Raw genomic sequence first — 22,260 nt, forward strand, 5'->3', positions numbered from 1 at the left:
TTGTCCTTGTCCGATGCGTTGCTACAAATCACCCTATGATGCATTTTGCTTGTTGGTGCATATTTTGGCTTGCTTAGAGGTTCAATGGAGCCTCTAAGAGAAAAAACACATTGATTGATGGTTTGTTGTTCTTTTTGGTGATGTGTTTTTCCTTTGTATGCTTTTTCCAACTCATGGTGGGAATCTTGTTAAGAAATCTAGGGCATTAGAATTAGGTGATTTTTCTTGAATGATAACTGCTTGTGAATGCTTTTTTTTCTTTAGATTAGGATCTTCTCTTTACTTAGATTATTATTGTGTTCTTCTTCATCAAACAACTACCAAAGCATAAATAATAAAGAGACAAGAGACACAAAATATAGGCGATCAGCCAGGGCCAAAACCTCTCCCACTTGAGAGGAAAACCCAAACAAATTCTTCTTCTTATAGAGACTTCAATTGACGAATACCAAGACCAAGACCCTTGACCTATTCACCTCTCCAAGACCAAGTCACAAGGCTTCTTAGCTTAACCTCTTCTTCTTTGAGTCAACGATTGTCAAACTGCTAACTTCTCTCTCCTTCTTGGCCACCCTTTAGATTTAGGCTTTCTACAATTCTCAGCCTATTTCAGAAGCCCTAGTTGCAGCACGTGGGAAGTGTCACCACCTAGATGTGCCCTTGTTTCCTTCGCTTTAGATGGAGACTTCTTTTACTTCAACTCAGCTTCCTTCTTGACTTGTCCTCTTCCCTAATTCAGTTCCTTGAGATGAGAGTGATACTCTCAGCTTCTCCTGCAGCAGATGATGCCTCTCCTCTTCGCATGTGTGACAGATAATAGCCGTAAAACAAATCCCAAAATAGCTCGGCTTCTAGTTCCTTCTTCGCATGAATGGAGGCTTCTGTTGTATGATTCTCGCATTGCTTCTTACTTCAAGAATTTGACCGAAATTCTTGTTCACAAATAAAGGCAAAGCTACCTCTTTATAGTGGTTTGCCCATGTAGATAAGCCGACTTGAGAGAGTCCGAGGCTGACATGTCATTTAGTGTATGTTCATTACTTCATCTTAAGGCTGACTTGTTGGAGGTGCTTGAGCTTGGTCTTGGAGGGTCTTTTGACTCTTTTAATGACTCACATACATATGTAACATGCCCAAGAAGGGTCCTTCATACATGACATTGACTCAATTTGACTTTATGACCAATCCTAAGAGCTCACAATGGGAGCCTTAACTAAAAATAAAATTCCTTTCTCATGAAACCCATGAGACAAGCATTACAAAAATAATTTTATTTTTCTTCTTTACATCAATTATATAAAATCACAATTACAAATGTCATTATTTAGACCGAACCTAGTTACACTTTTCAACACTCCCTCTTAACTAGGGAGGTATTCATAATCCATACAAGGTACTTGGACATTCTCAATCTAAAGAATTCTCATAAGAAGAGTCAGATTGGTAACCCATCTGTGTAGCATCATATCAACCAACATTGTCACATAGTAAGGCCTTGATTAACAACTCTATCTCTCCAGAAGATCAGAGCTCAATGCTGGCGAGACTAATGATGTATAGACACCCTCATCATTGTCTCTCTCAGAACATACCCTACCCTGGTTCTATTAGAGTTTGTTCCACCAGGACTATTATTATCTTGGATTCCTAGTCCTCAAAGAATATTAGTCCTCTATGACTACTCTTATCTTAGATGCCCTAACTCATCCTCAAAGAGCATTGGATGCCAGATATTAACCCAATCCTCCATTCTGTCTTCCCAAGTGAAGACAAGAATCATGTGTCTATCTCTTGCTCTTAATTAGGGAGGATATATCTATTCCAATGAAAGGATGTAGTCATTCCTACAGAAGGAATGTACCTAAGCTCCCTCTTGGGTTAGGAATTTGCTTCCAAGTTTCTACCAAGTTAGAAACTTGTTTGCTGGCTCCCTCTTAATTAGGGACTTACAACAACTTTGTAGGTGGAGATGATGGGACAACCAATTGCTTGAAGAACTCCTTCTCATGATGTCAGGAACTTCTTTTCTTTCTTCAGAAGTCTTCATGTTTTGGGATTTCTTTGTAGGGCACAATCCATCCATCATTTTCGTCCATGAGTCAGTCATGTCATTATTCCTTTCATCCGAAAGTGATCCATTAGTTCCTATTTGGCCTTCCTTCATGCCATGCTGCTTTCTTCATGCCATATTTTCGTAAGGATCTTTCATCCTACTACATGGACATCAGTGATGGAAGATATCCATTGATCTTCCCTTGGCAGCCTTGCATAAGCCCATCCAAATATCATTCAAAAATAAGGAATGAACATTAAATCAAAATTAAGGAATCTTGCATATACATTGACACATCTCCAAAAGTTATATTCTGTTAAGGGTCTCTTGCTTTTTTAGACTTCATCAAAGTCGTCATATCTTTCATGGAGATATCCTAGTCAAATCTCTCAGTCCTCAGATGTTGATTGCTTTTTCCATAGTTGCATATTTCATGATCTCTTCCTTTCTTTCTTCACACATTTCCTTCTAGGAACTTTCAGTCATAGTTCCTCCAATTTTATCAACCACCTCATATTTTATATGAAGACATATTATGTTGATTTCATCTAGACAATGTGTGGCCCATGTCTTCCTGCATCTTTTAAAAAGAGGAAATCCTTTCTTTTGATCATGTTCTCGAGATAGAGCATTTATCCATGTTACCTGCAACCATATGACATGACTCTATAATATCGACTACAAGCATACATACTTCATTTTCCTTTAAGTCATCTTAGACTTCCCTCAGCAACGTCCTTGATTGAAAGAACTTCAATCCCTTGATTTGCTTCACCTCTTTTGTCATCATACCATCATCCCATGAATTCCCACAAGTTGGAATTCTTGATGAAACACTTGCTTCCTTTTGATTGGTGAACCTTCTGATGAAGATTCCAATAGAGGATCTTGAGTATCCTCATCCAACATATGTTTCCTTTTGACTGATGTATGATGAGCTTTGTGCTAGATGACCCATAAGTGCCACTTATGCTTCTAATGAGGTATATCCTTTCATAGACTTCTATTTCAGCCATCTTTCATGCTTCTCTATGATGATGTCACAAGCTCTTTATTTTAATGCTTCTATGATGCCATGATGCATGCTATCATTTTCCTTAGTGACTCATAATAGCCACATCTTACAACAAAAAACCTTGAAAACATGAACTTGAAAAGAACTAGGTGAGGAAGACTATCTCAATCATAGTAGAGATCTTTTACTTCCTCTTTCTTGGACTTCTTCTTTTCGGCTTCCTCCATTTCTTCGGTGATTGTCCTTCTTGAGCTCATGACAATCTCTTTTGTAATGTCCATATTCATGACATCCATAGCATTGAAGCTTAGCCAGGTTCTTCTTCCTTTTCTGAGGACCAAACTTTCATTTTCTCTTTGTCATAGTAGCATATGCTTGATTTTGCTCACTTGATCCCACATCAGTTTTAGTCTTCAACCTGGTTTCTTCAATCTTGCATAGTGACCATAGATCCTGGAATGGGGTAGCTTCTTTCTTCCCATAAATGCGAGAAGTAAAGTTACCCCATTCCTTTGGTAGTGCATTTAATACTACAATGGTCATCTCCTTGTTAGACATTATGTTATATAAAAATTAATCAAGTCTGTAATTAGTAATTAATTAGGCAAAGGGCATGATCATTCACCAACAGGCACCCAGGGCATTATTTAAGCCAGTGGCCTCCCACATTTGTAATCATCTTTCAATTTATTAATAATATATTTATTTATTCAGAGTGATTCACTCCATTTGGTATCAGATCAAGGTCGATTTTCAGAGCGCTTCCCCTGTTGCACAACCTTGTCATTCTTCGCTCCATCTGTCTCTGCTACATATACCCTTCCACTATTTGTTCCGCTGCTATTTGCGTGCTCTTTCCACACCCTATTCTGCCTTGTCCTCTGTCCACTCCTTGTTCCGCCTTGTCCTCCTACCGCTAACCATGACCACCGTGCAAGAAGTACGCTGCTAGCCCCTTCTTCGACAACCGACGACACACCTCTTCGATCGCGTTCTAGGGTCAACTCTGGTGGCGTTCGTGGATTATTCAACTTGTTTGACCGATCCATTTTATCGACTTTGGAGTGTAAGGGTTATAACTATATAAATATAACTATATAGTATAAGGGTTATAAGGGTTATCGACTCCACCGTTTGGAATATACTATATATAACTATATGGTATATAATCAAGTAATACTGTATATTATAAAAAAGTTCATTATATAATTAAATTTAATTATTTAAAAAGGTAAAAAAATAAAAAAAATAATTAATTAATTAAAAAAATTTAATTTAATTATCAAAAAAAAGTTTAATTTAATAATTAAAAAAAATTAATTTAATTACTTTAAAATAAAATAAAGTTCAAGTTAAAGAAGAGGGTTAAGCTGGATAAGTATACTCCACCTCATACTCGATCAATGTCATCATCAATGTCGCTGGCCGATTTTAGTAAAAAATTGATTGATCTTGAGAATAAGGTTACCGGACAAATATAATCAAGGAGCTCCAAGGTACAACAAAAAGAATAGAGATAGCTCAAGCAGAACCATAATGAATTTAAAAGGGATCATGCAATCCTTTCAAATAAGGTGGATCTAAATCATAATCAAGCAATGGTGATGTTGACCTGTATTTGTGACAAGTTGAAGATTACACCCGATCAAATACCCTAGAATAATGAAACTCGTCAGATTCACATGAGAACCCCAAGTATCCAAAAGCATCGTCCATCCCCCATCAACAAAATAGTAACACGAATTTTCAAAATATGCAACTCTAGAATCAATACTCAAATATGCAGCTCGCTAATTGATACGCCTTTTTCACTTCGTCAGTTGCTACATATCAACGAAGAGCAAAACGTGAGCTCTCTAAATTTGATGGTAACGAGAAGTGTAGTGTTGCGTGGTTCAATAAAGTAGAAGAATATTTTGAGATTTACAGTATTGACAATGATGATGAAAAGATCAAGCATGCGTCCATGCAAAGGGAAGGCGAAGCATATAATTGGTGTATGTGGTGGAAGAAGACGACACTTGGTATTAGTTGGAAGAAATTCAAAAATGCATTCTTTAAGAGGTTCCAAGGTGTCAAGGAAGAAAAGTTCTTCTTAGCACTCACCAGACTGCAACAAAAAGGAGATGTGGATGAATACACTCGAGAATGGGAAACTTTAGCTACACGAGTACCTGGGTTATCAGAAACTCGTCTCATTCAATCATACACCACGAGACTTAAACCCCATCTATAGGCTGAGCTTGAGCTTCATGAAATCACCTTTATAGAAGTAGCAAGACAAAAGGAAAAAGACGCTGAAAAGAAGCACGGAAAGATGCAGTGGCCAAAAGTTGAAAGAGTATATTCGAGATGAAGATTTCCCCAAGCCGCGAACACGGATAACACAAAATATGTTCCACCACATCTTCGTGAAGGAGAAAAAACTAACTTGGAAATGCAAAGAATGAAAGAGGGCAAGTGCAAACGTTGTGGCGAAAAATGGGACCCTAAACATAGGTGTGCTAAAGGAAAAGAAACCAAAAACCCATATAAATGTGAAGCAACTAGTGATTTAGACAGTGAAGAATCAAACGTAGAAGAAATCAGAGATTCTTTAGAACCAAATAACGAGAATATTCCGCAAGTGTCATTATCAACCATGACAGGGATATCTCAACCCTAAACATTAATTAAAGTTAAAAGGACACATCAAAAAGAGCAATGTAATGGTTTTGACCGATATTGGAAGCACCCACAACTTTTTGGACTCAACTATGGCAAAAAGACTCGTTTCATGTTTCCCATGCCCAACATGAAGGTTATGGTAGCTGATGATAAGAAAATTGAAAAAGTAGGGAAATGCCATAGAGTCAAATTATAGATTCAAGGCTATAACCTAGAATCTTCGTTCTACACTATACCATTAGGAGGAGTGGATGTGGTCCTAGGTATCCAATGGCTTCAAACCCTAGGCACTTACTCTGCCAACCATTAGAAGCAATTTATACAATTCAAATGGGAAGGGAAGAAATACAAGTTATATGGGTTCCAGTCCCTCGAGAATAAAATTGTATCATCATCTGAAATGATGAAAATGATCCAGAAGGGAGCACCAACTTATTTAGTGCAGTGTCGTCAATTAGAAATGCTAACTTCAATTATGATTAACGAAGAGTCACTTGAAGTTCAAGAACTAATTCAAAAGCACGAAAAGGTGTTCCAAGACCTTCCAATGAAGTTGCCTCCTAAAAGAGAAATCGAGCATACAATTGAAGTCAAATCAGGATCAAATCCCATCAACATCAAACCGTATCGATATCCACATCATCAAAAAACCAAAATTGAAAGATTAGTCCAGGATCTTTTAAAATGTGGCATTATCACAAAAAGTAGAAGTCTGTATGCTGCTCCAGTGGTATTAGTTCGAAAGAAAGATGGATCGTTTAGATTATGCGTCGATTATCGATGACTAAACAAATTAACAATTAAAAACAAGTTTCCAATCCCTTTTATCGATGAAATGTTGGATGAACTACATGGAGCTAAATACTTTTCAAAATTGGACTTAATGTCAGGGTATTACCAAATCAAAATAAGGTTGGAAGGCATAGCAAAAATTGCATTCCGAACATATGACAATCATTACAAGTTTAAAGTAATGCCTTTTGGTTTAACCAATGCACCAACAACATTCCAAGCTATTATGAACGAGCTATTCTGCCCATAATTAAGGAAGTTTGTGTTAGTTTTCTTTGATGACATTCTAGTTTATAGTATAACATGGAAGGAGCACCTACAACATTTGAAGCAAGTTCTTACTGTATTAGAAGAGCACCAATTCTATGCCAAGAAGTCCAAATTCACTTTTGGGAAAGAAGAAGTAGAGTATCTCGTACATGTAATATCCAAGGAAGGAGTAAAAGTAGATCCTAATAAAATCAAGGTTATAAAGGAATGGCCCAAACCGGTTAATATCTCCAAGCTAAGAGGATTCTTAGGATTGACCAGGTATTTTCGAAGATTTATTAAAAACTATGCCCATATAGCCGCACCCCTAACGAACCTTCTAAAGAAAAACTCATTTTGATGGAATGATGAAGCAAAAAAGTGTTTTGAAGACTTGAAGGAAGCTATGTTTAAAGACCCTTTATTGGCAACTCTAGACTTCTCAAAACCATTTGTAATTGAGTGTGATGCTTCAGGTTTTGGCATTAGAGCAGCACTAATGTAGGATGGTCACCCAATCACGTTTGAAAGTAGGAAGCTTAATAAGCAAGAACATCTCAAGTCTACATAAAAAAAGGAAGTAAGTTCTTAATACAAACAGATCATAATAGTCTTCAACATCTCCTCCAGCAGAAAACTCTATCTACAGAACAACAAAAATGGATCGAAAAAATCGCTACTTTCGACATGTATATATTACATAAGAAAGGGAAAGATAATGTAGTAGCTGATGCTCTGTCCGAGAAAGACGAAGAACCATCATTACTTGTAGTCTCAGTTGTTGTTCCTGAATGGCTGAATGAGATTCGAAGTGAATATGCAAAAGATCCAGAAACAAGTGCTATAATCAATAACCTTCCACAGAATTCCAAATTTGAATGGAAAAAACGATGTCCTGTGGTACAGGGGAAGAATTTATCTGAGTTCAAATTCCATATTTAAAGCCAAGCTTCTCAAAGAGGCGCATGATTCACTGTCAGTTGGACATGTAGGATTCTTTAAAACCTCCTATAATGCACGACAATCATTTTTTTGGAAGGGAATGAGTAATGATATTAAAAAATATGTAGCAGAATGCGATAAATGCCAGAGGGATAAAATGAAAATTTTATGACACCTGGACTACTTCATCCTTTAAATCTCTCGAATCAGAAATGGGAGGAAATACCAATGGACTTTATCGAAGGTTTACCTATGTCTGATGGTAAGGATAAAATTCTTGTAGTAGTTGACAGACTCCCCGAGTATGCTCAGTTTATTGGAATGAGGAAATCAGACTCAACAAAACAAATTGTTGAGATATTTTGCAAAAATGTTTACAAATTACATGGATCTCCCAAGGTCATTGTGAGCAATAGAGATGTCAACTTCAAGGGTAATTTTTGGAAGGAATTTTTCAAATATATAGGAACCTACCTCAACATGAGTTCAGCCTACCATCCTCAAACAGATGACCAAACAGAGGTTGTCAATACATGTTTAGAAGCCTACCTACGTTGTTATGCCACAAACAAACAAAATAAGTGGGCTGAGTGGTTACACCTTGCTGAATGGTGGTACAATTCTACTTACCACACGTCAGCGAGAATGACTCCATTTCAAGCTCTGTGCTGTTAAGAACCTCCGAAATGGAAGGACTTTGCTATCATTGAGACGAAACTTCCAATTGTTAAAGACTAGTTAGAAGAAACTCAAAAAGTCGTCCAGACTCTAAAAGAAAATCTAAATAATGCAAGAAATCGGATGAAGCAGCAAGCTGGCTGAAACAGAACAGAGAGAGAATTTGAAGTGGGAGAATGGGTATTTGTTAAACTTTAGCCTTACAAGCACTTTTCCTTAAAACAAAAGGGAAAAAACAAATTGGCACCAAGGTTTTATGGACCATACCAGATCAACAAAAGGATCAGCCAAGTAGCATACAATTTAAGCCTTCCTGATAAAAGTCGTGTTCACAACGTTTTCCATGTATCTTGCCTTAAAAAGGCACTTGGCAAACATCAATCAGCAGAAACAACACTTCCAACCAATGTTGCTTGGGAGCGGGAGCGGGAGCGACCATTTTCAGAAGCTCCCGGTTTGGGAGCGAATCCGGGAGCGATTTTTTAAAAATATATATATTTTTTATGTTTTTTAATTTTTGATACATATATGTCAACAAAAACATGTAGAATGATGAATTAGACATAAAAAACATAAAAAAACATAGATTGATCATAGAACCATATCACATCAGTCATCTAGAAATTATAATCGTCATCAAGTTCATCAACCATGTCCACAAGTTAGTAAAATACATATTACAACTGCAACATATTGAGTCTCGTGAATCATGATTCATCAAATTCAATCTTAAAGTTTCAACTTCAAGCTTTCAAAATTGAAAATTCAATAACATTTATCATCATTGATCACCAAAGTTGTACTTGTAAGCTATGTTTAACCATTACAAGAAGTAATATCTTAGATATTTCTAAGTCCTAACTTCTAAATGTTAACATGATATGAAATGTTATAAATTTATAAAATGAAACATGAATAATGAAATGAAATGAAACAACTTTAGTCTTTCACGAAGCATCATATTCATTATTCACAATCATTACCAATGAGTTATAATTGCCAAGGCCCAACTTCAAACTTCAAATTTTCATTGTCACAGTGATATATTGTTTACAAAAAATATCATTATGATATGAAAGAGTCAAGAGTCAAGAGTCAAGGACTCAAAACTCAACATTTATGAAAACTAAAGTCTAATAGAATCTAAAAAAGACAAGTAAAGGAACAAGACTCGGACCTCGAGCACTGCTACTGGATGGTGGAGGTGGAGGTGGCATGGCTGCTGCAGCTGCTTCATCTTCATCCCTTACAAGTTCCTTTTCCAGTTCTTCAAGATGTACAATGCCATCCTCCAAATTGTCATCCTCTGGGTGATTGTCCCAAATTTTATATGTGGGATCCTCATAAGCCCGATCACAGTAATGACTCAACAACCTCAAGTTGTAGTGCACATAAACCAAGCTTTCTGCTCAGTTTTCATTGAGTCTGTTTCTTTTCACATTATGTATGTAGCTGTAGGTGCTCCAACACCTCTCTGCAGAAGAAGTATTTACAACCTGTGAAAGAACTTTTTTTGCCAATTTTGGCAAAAGTCCCTGGCCGCCATATGTTTCCTACCATGTGAGAGTATCAAATCTATCTCTGTCGTCCATTGCATGGAAGTTACCATACAAACCAGTGCCACTGAAGTATTTGCCTATTTCAAGGCGCACAGCTGCACATTCCTCCCTGTCAGGTACCAACTTTTTTAATGCTTCCAAATATCCTCTAGTTACCTCTGCATCTAAATGGGGTTTGGTCCTAATCCCACCCCATGGTGCAGGTTGGCCCAACCAAGATGTAGAGTAGTATTTTGGCGTAAGGATATACGCCAAGCAATGTAGTGGAAGATTAAGTCTATTCCACAGTTAACACACACAATCGTGAATCAGATTGTACAAGTTGGGATCTCTGTTATGAACAATATCTTTTATTTGCCCCAACATGGTATCCATCTGCTCATACACCTTGCCAATCACTGGTTTGTCTGTATCTGCAAACCGAATCATGTGATAAATGGGCTTGGTGAAATCCAATACTTGCCTCACACTTGTCCAAAACTGACCATCAAGAGCGGCCTCCTCCACCAGTTCAAAACCTCGCCTGTCAGCTGCACTTGTAGCCCTTTCCTTTAATACCTGCCAATGTGGACTTGATACCATGCTAGCCAATGACTCTCTTACCTTCAAAAGGCGCCTGAAGGTGAGGTAATAGCTACCAACTCTGGTCTTCACAATCTTCAACAACTCCAATCTCGAGTGACTACGGAAAAGGCCATGGGTATTGCTATGATTTGTAATAAATTTTATCATTTGTTTGCCTTTCTTGTACAAATCACCAATCCATTGGTATTGTGCATTTTTGTTTTTGACAACATCATGCATCAGAAGGTTCAATGTGTGAACCAAACATGCAGACCAAAATATGTTGGGGTATTTATCCTCAATAATTGCTCCCGCTGCCTTACAATTAGGAGCATTATCAGTGATGACTTGGATGACATTGTATGGCCCAATACAGTCAATTTCTTCAACTAATGCTTCTGCAATGTTGATGGCGGTCCTGAACTTGCCTGAGTAATCATGTGCAGTTAGAAAGATGGGACCACTAACAGACACAGCAAGAACACTTATCAATGGCTTGCCTTTTACATTTGTCCATCCATAAGATACAATGGACACCCCATGGTCAGTCCAAGAACTTGTCATTCTATTCAAAGAATGTGATATTTTTGCTTTTTCATGATCAAGGCCAACGGTTCTTGCCTTGTCATACCCAGGGCTCTTGTATCCTTTAGGGGCATCATTTATGGCAGAAACCATTTCGTGCCAATAAGGTGAGCGAAGAACATTGAATGGTATCCCACATGCATAGAGAAACCTGTAAACCTTTGAATCCACATCATTCCTACACCCCTCATCAAGGAAATCTGATATGGTTCTACGCCTTAAAGCTGATGACCCTGTGCCTCCATATCCACTGCCTTGGGAGGATGCTGAAGGAGTTCTTTGTGATTGTGAGCTTGGTTCAAAGAAACCCCTTGATTTTTTTGATTTGTATTGGGCTTCCTCCTCTTCCCTTATGTATTTGGCTCTATCCGCTGCTGACACCACTGGACAAGTTTTGATTCCTATTTGTTTGTCTCCATCCCATGGCCTTTTCCCGCAAAGGTGTCTTCTAGCACGGGTGTATGAACCTGTGTAATCATTGTTGCAATGGGGGCAATGAAATTTAGTGGTTCCACCCCCTCTCCCTGTTTCAGCCCTGTTAACATATTTCCACAATGGGGTTTGGTCTTGTTTAGTTTTTTGAGGGTCATGTTCACCCTCCTCCAGCTCCTCCTCACCGGGGTTTTCATCAATTTGACTTTCTCCAGCTTCTTCATCCCCCTCTTTAGTTTGGCCCCTCCGTTTCCTAATCTCCAGCACCATAATAACCATAAAAGGGACCAAGAAGAGGAAAATGCCAAGAAATATAGCCAAGTCCATGGTGTTTGATGTTTGTAGGGTTTTGAATCTGCAAATTAATTTAATTTATTGGGATTAATTAATTTAATTTAAATTCATGATTTTTAAACTAAATAAACTAAATAAACTAAATAAACTAAATTACTACCTAACTAAATTAAACTAACTAAATTACTAAGTTACTTACCTCTTTGCAGGCTTGCTCCTCGCTTCTCCTTGCTCCTTTGTTCTTGCTCTCGAAGAAACTCAACTCAATGAAGTGATAATGAATTTTTTTAGGCCCATTGGGCTTTAAAATATTATTTTATTTATTTATTTTTCTTCTTCGGGTCCGTGGAATTTTTTTTCCGCTGGATCGCTCCCAGCGCCGCCCGAAACTCCCAGAGAGATTTTGTAATGGGCGGGAGCGATCGCTCCCTGGCTTAAAATTTCGCTCCCTACAGCGCTCCCGAAAATGGCAGGGAGTGCAATTTTTTTTATCGGGAGCGCGCTCCCGAAAATCGCACCCGGATTTCGGGAGCGCGCTCCTGACCCGCTCCCGACCCGCTCCCGCCCAGAGCACGGATTGGGAGCGGGTTCGAAGGGGGGGAGGCGCTCCCCCGCAACTCTGCTTCCAACTTTAGATGACGAAGGAAGGTTCATTCTAGAACCAGAAGGAATGGGCTATGATGAGCATTCGGTCCTATAGCAAAACCAAAAGGAAAAGCAATCTGATTGGTTCTAGCCATGGTAGTAAAGTTTGGCCAGAGACTATATTAGATGGGCATGAAGAGTGCTTTCCTCGATGGTGATATAGAGGAACAAGTACACATCTTCCATTTGTAGGGATTCATGGTTTTAGGGAAGGAACATTTGATAGAAGAAAGTTTTTTATGGACTTAAGCAAGCTCCCAAGGCATGGTACATCAAAATTGATGGGTATTTGGAAGAATAGGGATTTAGAAGATGTCCTTCTGTCCTCAAGTGCTACGTCAAAAGAGAGAATTGTCAAGGGTGATTATGGAAAATATATGTTGAAGATATCATCATTATAGGAGTAAAGCATGAAACAGTTGCAAAGGTAAAATTATATTTATGTTTAACTTTTGACATGATAAATTTAAATGTCCCACACTATTACTTAGGTAATATATAATTATATTTTTGTTTCACAAACAAAAAAATGTCACAAGTTTGTTAGATAGGTTCAATATAGTAGATTGTAAAATGTCATCTACATCTATGGAGAGGGTTGAAACTTTCATAGAAGACTAATTCAAACGCATTCCATGAATCAATGTACAAGTAAGCTAGTGAACAATGTGATCCATCTTATTAACGGGTCGTCTTGGTCAAAGACAAGTGTGAGACGAAGGAACTTTTTGCAACTGCCAAGACCCACATAATTTGTCCAAGGATCAACATAATTTTCTTAAATTTTAATTCCACAACTTTGGACCGAAACAACATTCATTTTGGGGGCACCTTGACCAGAGTTTGGGGTTTCAACTTTAAGAGTGCATATCTCCTTAACTGAGAGGAGTTACGTGTCATGCTACCTATTGTTGGAAATGTCATGATGAGTACTATCAGATGATGATGCTTTCTCAGAATCATATGCCATGACAAGAGAAAGAAAAGTGGGGAAAAAGAAACACAATTATAGGAAACATGAGACTTTCATGAAGAATCAAACATGGGCTTTGATAGAGCTACCTCTATGAAAGAAACACATACACCGCAAATAGGTCTATAAAGTTAGGTACAAGGTAGATAGGGCACCTAACAAGCACAAAGCAAAGTTGGTTTCAAAGGGATTTTTCTCTGAAAGAAGGAATTGGCTATAATGAGCATTTGGTCTTGTAGCAAAAGCAAAAGCAATCTGATTGGTTCTAGCCATGGTAGCAAAGTTTGGCATGAAACTATATTAGATGGGCATGAAGAGTGTTTTCCTCAATGGTGATCTAGAGGAACAAGTACACATGTTCCAATTGTAGGGATTTAGGGTTTTAGATTAGGAACATTTGATAGAAGAAAGTTCTTGATGGACTTAGGCAAGCTCCCAAGGCATGGTACATCAAAATTGATAGGTATTCACAATAATAGGGATTTAGAAGATGTCCTTCTATCCACAAGTGCTATGTCAAAAGAGAGAATTGTGAAGGGTGATTCTAGAAAATATACGTTGAAGATATCATCATTATAGGAGTGAAGCATGAAACAATTGCAAATGTAAAATCATATTTATGTTTAACTTTTGACATGATAAATTTAAATGTCCTACACTATTGCTTAGGTGTAAAAGGTGACAAATATATAATCATATTTTTGTTTCACAAACAAAAAATATATCAAAAGTTTGTTAGATAGGTTCAAGATGGTAGGTTGTAAAATGTCATCTACATCTATGGAGAGTGTTGAAACTTTCATAGAAGGCTAATTCAAATGTATTCCATGAATCAATGTACAAGTAGCTAGCGAACAATGTGATCCATCTTATTTACGGGCCATCTTTGTTAAAGAAAAGTGTGAGATGGAGGCACTTTTTGAAACTGCCAAGGCCCACATAATCTATCCAAGGATCAACATAATTTTCTTAAATTTTAATGCCAAAACTTTGAGCGGAAACAACATTCATTTTGGGGCATCTTGACCAGACTTCGGGGCTTCAACTTTAAGAGGGCATTTCTCCTTAACTGAGTTACGTGGCGTACTACCTACCATCGGAAATGTTATGATGAGTACTATCATATGATGATGTTCTAACATGCATTCTCACAATCATATGCCATGACAATAGCATGGAAATTGGGGAAAAGGAAATACAGTTCAAAGAAAGCATGAAACTTTGATGAAGAATCAAACACGGGCTTTGATAGATCTACCTCTATGGAAGAAACACATATGCTGCAAATAGATCTATAAAGTTAAGTACAAGGTAGATAAGACAACTAACAAGCACAAAGCAAGGTTGGTTTCAAAGGGATCTTGCTCCGAAAGAAGGAATTGGCTATGATGAGCATTTGGTCCTGTAGCAAAGAAAAAACAATCTGATTGGTTCTAGCCATGGTAGCAATGTTTGGCCAGAGGCTATATTAGATGGGTATGAAGAGTGCTTTCCTTAGTGGTGATCTAGAGGAAGAAGTACACATGTTCCAATTGTAGGGATTTAGGATTTTAGGTAATGAATATTTGATAGAAGAAAGTGCTTGATGGACTGAAGAAAACTCCCAAGGCATGGTACATCAAAATTGACAGGTATTTGGAAGAATAGGGATTTAGAAGATGTCCTTCTGTCCCCAAGTGCTACGTCAAAAGAGAGAAACCTTAAGTTCTCATTGGCTAAAATATTGGGGATATAACCTATGGCATTTAGGGGTTTTGATTGCTTTTGAATTTAGTTTTGAACAAGTCATCTTGGAATGTTTTCTGTAACTTTGTTTCTGGGGTCTTTCAGATTGTGAAATTTTGAGAACACTGTGAAGAGATTTTAGGTTACAGGTGATCAAAATTTCAAACTCTGTTTTGCTACAATTTTGGAGATATACCTTGTGGAAGTTAGGGCTTGTGATTGATCAAACAAATCTTAAAGTTGGCATCTTGGTAGGTTTATTGTAACTTTGTCCCAAAAGGAGTTTCAAATTGCGTAATTTTCAAAGAACTAAGGAGACATATTGAAGAACCTTGGGTGAAAATTTGAGAATCATATTAAAAATTTTGGACACGTGGCACACTATACAAGTTCTCTTTTGGGAAGGGGCAAAAGATCAACAAGTAGTTGAATTTTAAATCATAACATCAATCAAGGTATTCACAAATTTTTTAACATTGGCAATAGAGTTGGAAATAACGAATTGGCCATTGTTTGTTAGACTTTCGAGGCCTGATTTCTCAACTAGGGACCATTTTTGACTTAATGAAAACTTTTGATTGATGGTTAAAATACCCATGATTACTAAATTGGACCCATTGAATGTTTCAAATGTGATGATATCAGATTCTTAAATTGGAAAAATGGATTTGATATTTGTATTTTTGGAATCAATATTTACAAAAATTAAAATTGGGGTTTTGAAAGTGACAAATCTGGTTCCAAATGTGGCAATATCAGATCCTAGAAATGCAAAATCAGATTTCGAAAATAAAAATATCAAAGGACCAAGATAGTATCTCCCTTCCCTTGTGAACAAAATTCACTTTTAGCCTAGGCTTACAAGGTTGGGCTCCCACTTGACATGAATACTGTGCTTGATTAAGAGTTGTCCAATTTTTTTTCTGAGATCACCCTTTATGCAAATACTATGCTTGAGAAAGGGTCATCCAATCCTTCCCTAGGCTCCCCCTTGATGAGGATATTGAGCCTGCAGAAGGGCTTTTGTGTGTGTATTAATTTAAATCTAAATTTATTATCTTTTTTATACCCAAGAATTATGCCAATAATGACTATATTGACCCCTCTCTCTCTCTCTCTCTCTCTCTCTCTCTCTCTCTCTATATATATATATATATATATATCTAGTCTAACTCATTTCATATGTGGACCCATCATTTGTTCATCAAATTGCAACTTGTAGGCACAAAGATAACCAAGTATAATCCACATTGCATACTTAAGCCCCTGAGGTGCAAATCTTTTCACAAGTTTTTGCACCATTAGAAAAGTTTGCACATTGAGGGATTTGATCCCTCTCAATTGTTGATAGATCCATGGTTAAGATGGAGCTAGGTTGGTTTATACAAAAATCACTCAATTTTGGTTGGAGCATGTATACACTACTGCTACATGTGAGGGTGTTTTGAGACATTAATTTGAGACAAAATTAAAGCTATGCAGTTAGTTTATCTCTTGATTTATGCAAGCTCAAAGCAGAGCACTTGACAGCAGCCAAGTGGGTGCTATGATATGAAAAGGGAACATTGTGCTTCGCCAGTCTATATGGGAAAAGCAAGGTGCCTCAGTTATGTGGCTATTTAGACTTGGATTGGGCACATGATGACAGAAAGTCTACAACAGGTCATGTATTCTGTCTTTAGAATGGCGGTGTTTTCTTGGATCAGCAAGAATCAACATGCAATTTCACTTTCCTCTACATAAGAAGATTACACATCAACAGTAAAAGTGGCATATGAAGCAGTCTGGCTTAGAAGAATGCTTGCATATTGGCAAGTCAATTAAGATGAGCCCACTGTAATGTTTTGTTATATTCAGGAAGTTCTCAAGTTGGCAAATAACTCCTTTTTCCATGAGTGAACCAAACATATTGATGTGCATTGTCGTTTCCTTCAATAGTTTGTACAAGATAGTGAAGTTGAGTTAAGTATTACCCTATTCAAGCCTAGACTGCAAAAGTTATCACCAAGTCTCTTGGCTTGGATAAATATGTAAAATTTAGAGACAGTCTTGCTGTAGTTTCTAGAATGACCATTAAGGGAGGATCCTAGAGTTGTTTAATTCATAATGGTAATCTACACTATGGACTTAGACATATTAATAAATTCACTCTTGGACCTAGTCTAATTCAAGCTTTACTGTCATAATAATGGCTTAAAGTACATTAAGATGTTTTAGGGATAATGCTTCTAGGGTTTATGCACTTAGGGATTATGTTCTTTTTTTAGTATGAAAGGACATGCTCTCACCATTTTATCATCTAAGAAGTAGTTCTCTTATGTTCTTGGTTTCTGTGTATCTAGTTTTTGGTAATACTTTTTGCTCGTGAAGTCTAATATTTTGGCAATTTTTTGTGAGTTTGTTATACTAGGCTAAACACTACTGGCTTATTTTCTTGTTGGTAAAGTATGACTATGCTTTCAGTCCTTATTTTTTTCCGGCAATCATTTATGCAGAGGCAATTCCTCTCACCAGGTTGTCCTCTTTATCTGTTCTTTCTATATAGTGTACCATTTGTTGAGAGGCAGGTTGATAATAGTTGTCCAGGTTATATGCTTATTGAATGCAATTTGTGCCACAAGCAGTTATGCAATTGTAAACCTTGGATTGGACTGACCAGTCATTTGTGTTCTGTATCCATTATTTTAACTGCAAAGTAATAATTTATCTGATGACAGTTCATAATCTGTAGACTACACTAATGTATGGAAGTTCTCATAAATCCTATATGAGATCCTGAATTACTATGCAGTTCCATTTTCTGTCCCAATTAACAATTGTGCCACTAATCAAAAGCACGGGTTCTCATAGGAAAAGTGAGATTATAATTAAAGGGTGTCCTTAAATGGGCGTTTTTATCAATATTTGCCTTATTATCTTAGATTAAAGTGTATTTATAATTTTATGTCATATCTGCTGATTTTGAATTGATTACAGGCATTCATAATCGCTTCTACTGCAACAGAGGAGGAGATGCGCCACTGGTGAGTTAAATATCATTAATAGCTGCATATCTGGGTTTATCTTGTGTATTTAAGTGATATATGTAGTTCCTCATTACTTTTTTTGAGATATACTGAAGAGAAAAGTAGGTGATATGCCCTGCTCATTACATTCATGAGTGGTTAGCTAGTCTGCACTACTTATGCATTTAGGAGTAGTAATCTGCAAATCTTATTGCATTGGTGTTGATAAAAGTGTCATGTTTAAGTGGCTTTTGATGTTTTTATTTAAGAGCCACGAGGCCTGATTTTGAGTTATTCATGTCTTGTATTCTAAATCTAGCAAATTTGAACGTCTCTCTGACTTCCAAGAGAAGAAATATATGGTACCACAGAAATCTGGGGAAGCAGTCTTGCTTGCAATGTGCTATTTTGTATCAGTAACCTGTGTGAACCACCCAAACCACGAAGAGAACATGGATAGTTAAAGCCTAACAAGTATGGAGTCCCTTCTAAACCCTCAGCCTTGCCAGTTGACAATCATAGAAAATTCTTTGTTTTTCCTGATATAAATTAATCCCTCCTTTCTGAATCCTTATTGATGCAAATACAATCCATTTCAACATGTGCTGAAACCTGTTGCAGGGGGTCCTGTCCCCACAAAAATTCCCTGTACCTGACATTCCGGGAACTTTTACCGGGGTTGGGAATGTCCCCAATTTTTTGGGGACATGAGGACTTCCAAGCCATTCCCAATCCATCCCGGGCAGACTTTGGGGACTGTTCGGGTACCGTTCCGTCATCCCTGAGGGAAAAATAGTATGTTTCTCCCTCCTCTGATAATAAATTACAAAATCCAAGTAATGAAAATGGGGACAATTCATTGGCTGGCCTCGGTATTGATTCTCTGATTGGACAAACTCTCCATGGAATACTTGATGGATTATTTCCTGCACAATATCTCATTACTGTTAAGATTCGAGGAAGTGATACACTTCTCAAAGAAGTGGTATTTGGACCTGGCATTTCAATGCCACTTCCACAAATAAATGATGCTGCAACAAAAATAAAACATACAAATACAGACATGAATACTGGTTTTTCTTCACAGTCATCTCCACCTCCACCATGAACTCCAGTTACCTTGTCAGAAGTATATGAGCCAGCTTCCGTGATCAAAACCACAGCAAAGCCAACTGTCATGACAGGTGGAAATAGCCTCTGAAAAACAAATATGAAGACCTCTTTTTTTCAACTTAGCAACCTTCTCAATGTTGGCCTGATGCAAAGAAAAACCTCGTAAATCCTTCACTTATTCCATCTAGTGTAATCCAGCAAGATGTATTGTTAAATCTTGTAAAGCCTACATGATGACTTCATTTGGATGGACTTGAAGCGTCTTAGGTTGCCAAAGGTGGATGAGGCAAGTGTTGGACCTTCAAGAAAACCCTTCAAGGGTGGAGTACAGTAGAGGTTGATCTTGAAGGCATTCTCAAGGATTCAATATACTTTGATTTATGAGTGGTGACCTAAGTAACCTGACACGTGGATTCGGGATTCATCGGATATGGGGATTCAAGTGTCGGATTTGGACACGTTGACCCCCCAGAACAGGACACATTCGGATACGTTATATTTTTCTATCTATATATATATATATATTAAAAATTAGATATTTCTTACACAAATTCTCATTCATGATACAAATTCATTGATTTCAAACATAGATATTCATCTAGATGTAAGTTTTACTGTTTACAAAGTAAGTTAGTAACATTATAGCATGCATAGTACATACAAAATTCAAATACAGTTTTAATTTGTGACATGTCACATAAATGATAAATCAATGAATCATAAATTCTAAATTCATAAATGATAAATCATAATACATCTTCAATTCATCAATGATCCAATAGGAGAAAGACAAGATGGTAAGATAAAGACACTGACAGCTGTAGTTTTCTCATTACGTCATCAAAATCAAAATGTGTTACATAGGTAATGCAATGCCAATAGCAAAAAGAAATAGAAAATACAAAACAACTACAAGTGTACAAGCCTCAAGGCAGTAGGTAGCTCATGACTCATGAGTCATCAATCCTCATAGTCATCATTAAAATCAGCGTCACAGGTCCTCATCATCATGGTCACCACTGCAGTCTGTTGTCCTTTGTTGCATCCTCCTCCCCTGTATCCAAAGTCGTCTCTGCATCTGCTGGTGTGGAGGATGACCCCTCTACAGTATCACCATCATCAAATCTAACAAACTCTGGCACTGGATCATTGAGATCCATGTTGGCCAATGCCAACTCAACACTGTTGTCTAGACCCATATCATCAGGAAAGACATCCCACATCTTTGTCTTTCCCTTCAACCACTCTTCCCTCTGCCTGTAAATAAGACGAAGGTTGGTGTGCACATACACCATTGTCTCTGCCTTGGAATGCTCAAGCCTGCTTTTATTAACACTATACAAATTTCCATATGTGCCCCAATTTCTCTCGCAACAAGAGGATGGAGTCACTTGAGAGAGGAGCCTCATGACTAACTGTTGTAGAGGAGGGCTTGTTGCCCCATGATTTGCCCACCAAGAATAGGGCTTATTAGCCCCCCTGTCTCTAATCACATCATATCATTCAAAGCGACCAGTGCCAGTGGAAAACTCTGCAAAGGCATCCTCTACCTCATTAAGCAATGCTTTATCCTGAAAAACCCACTTGAATGCGTCTTTCCTCCCCTGTGAGATTTCACCATCCATGTGAGGAGGGAATCTATGGGAAGGCCCACGATTCAGCCACTCATGGCTATAGTATTTTCGTTTCAATGAGTGAGCCAAACAATGTAAAGGTGTGCAATTCTTGCCCCATCTGCTGACAAGAATACGCTGTATAGTACCACAGAAGGCCTTTGGTGATGTCTCATATTCGGGGCACTCACTCTGTAAAATAAGGATCCTCATAGACTCAATCATGGAATCCCATCCCTCATAAACCTCTCCTAGGATGGGTTGGTCTGTATCTGCAAATTGAAGCAAAGAAATGATAGGGTCGATGATTTGAATAAGTAGATATACCCTCTCCCACCAATCATCATCTAACATTGTGTCCTTCACTCTTTTAGAGGCTACTTGATATGTCTTTCTCCAAAAAGACCAAAACTCTGCAATAACCATGGCCCCAAGAGCTGTCTTGAGCCCCCATAACCTCTTCAACATGATGAATGAAGAGGCAAACTGTCTATCCACAATCTTCGACAATGATAGATTGTTGTACTTGTTGATTTGGGGTAGCATTGGATGTGCTCTAGCCATAAAAATTGGTGGAGAGGCTAAGGCATATGAGATCTCCAATACCCAAAAAGGGATTGGGCAGATTCTAAACAGTTTGGGAGATATTAAAATAATTAATATTTTTAATGCAGTCCCTAAGTCTAAACTTAGGGAAAATAACATATTAATGTGTATTAATATAAAATTGTGTTAGAATGGTCCAAAAGTCATGAATCAAGTTAGATCTAATCTTAGCCATTGATTAGGGACTTAATCTCGGCCGTTGAATTGTCAACGAGAAAAGTATAAGAGGAGGCTTGAGGGTCACTTGGAGAACACACTGAGGGAGACCAGTGAGTTCAATTTCTGGAGCGGGGTTAGCTAAGAAATTGAACCAGTGGTTTGGTGAGCAGTCAAGAGGTAGCAAGTACGGAGCAGAGAGGTGGGATCAACCACTGGAAATCTGCGCTGAGGTAGGAGAAGCAGACACAGGGCTTTTCAAGAAGACGCAGAGGCAGCAGAAGACTGCGTAGTCACTTGCTGGTCCTGCGTGAGTGACGCAAAGAGGCCCAGGGCTGACGCAAAGGGTTTGAGAGCCACGCAGAGGTCAGCCAAGCTGACGTTGGGATTGGGAGAAGTGCTAGAGAATTATTTCTCTCTGTGGGTAAGCCAGTTTGGCACTCTGTTGTACAAAAAAATTGCTGAATAATAAAATCCTCCCTTGCTGCACCGATTTTCCCGCATTGGGTTTTTCTAGGGACTGTTGTCCAAAATATCTGTGTCAATGTGTTAAGCTTGTGCATATGTTTATTTCTGTATTACAGTGTGATATCT

At 37.8% G+C, this 22,260-nt stretch overlaps 1 protein-coding gene across 1 annotated transcript in view; it reads left to right on the forward strand.

Annotated features, from left to right (window-relative positions):
* The window catches only part of LOC149225568 (glycosyltransferase-like At2g41451), a 150,363-nt gene that overhangs the window by 117,253 nt on the left and 10,850 nt on the right, over nucleotides 1-22,260 (forward strand). The window contains exon 9 of the mRNA XM_089377151.1: nucleotides 18,150-18,196. Coding sequence (XP_089233277.1) covers nucleotides 18,150-18,196 — 47 coding nt within the window. The remainder of the gene's footprint in view (nucleotides 1-18,149; nucleotides 18,197-22,260) is intronic.

The sequence above is a fragment of the Pinus tabuliformis genome, chromosome J, assembly GCF_031772625.1.
Source record: "Pinus tabuliformis cultivar Carrire ecotype Pingquan chromosome J, CPIR1, whole genome shotgun sequence".
Classification (NCBI taxonomy): Eukaryota; Viridiplantae; Streptophyta; class Pinopsida; order Pinales; family Pinaceae; genus Pinus; species Pinus tabuliformis.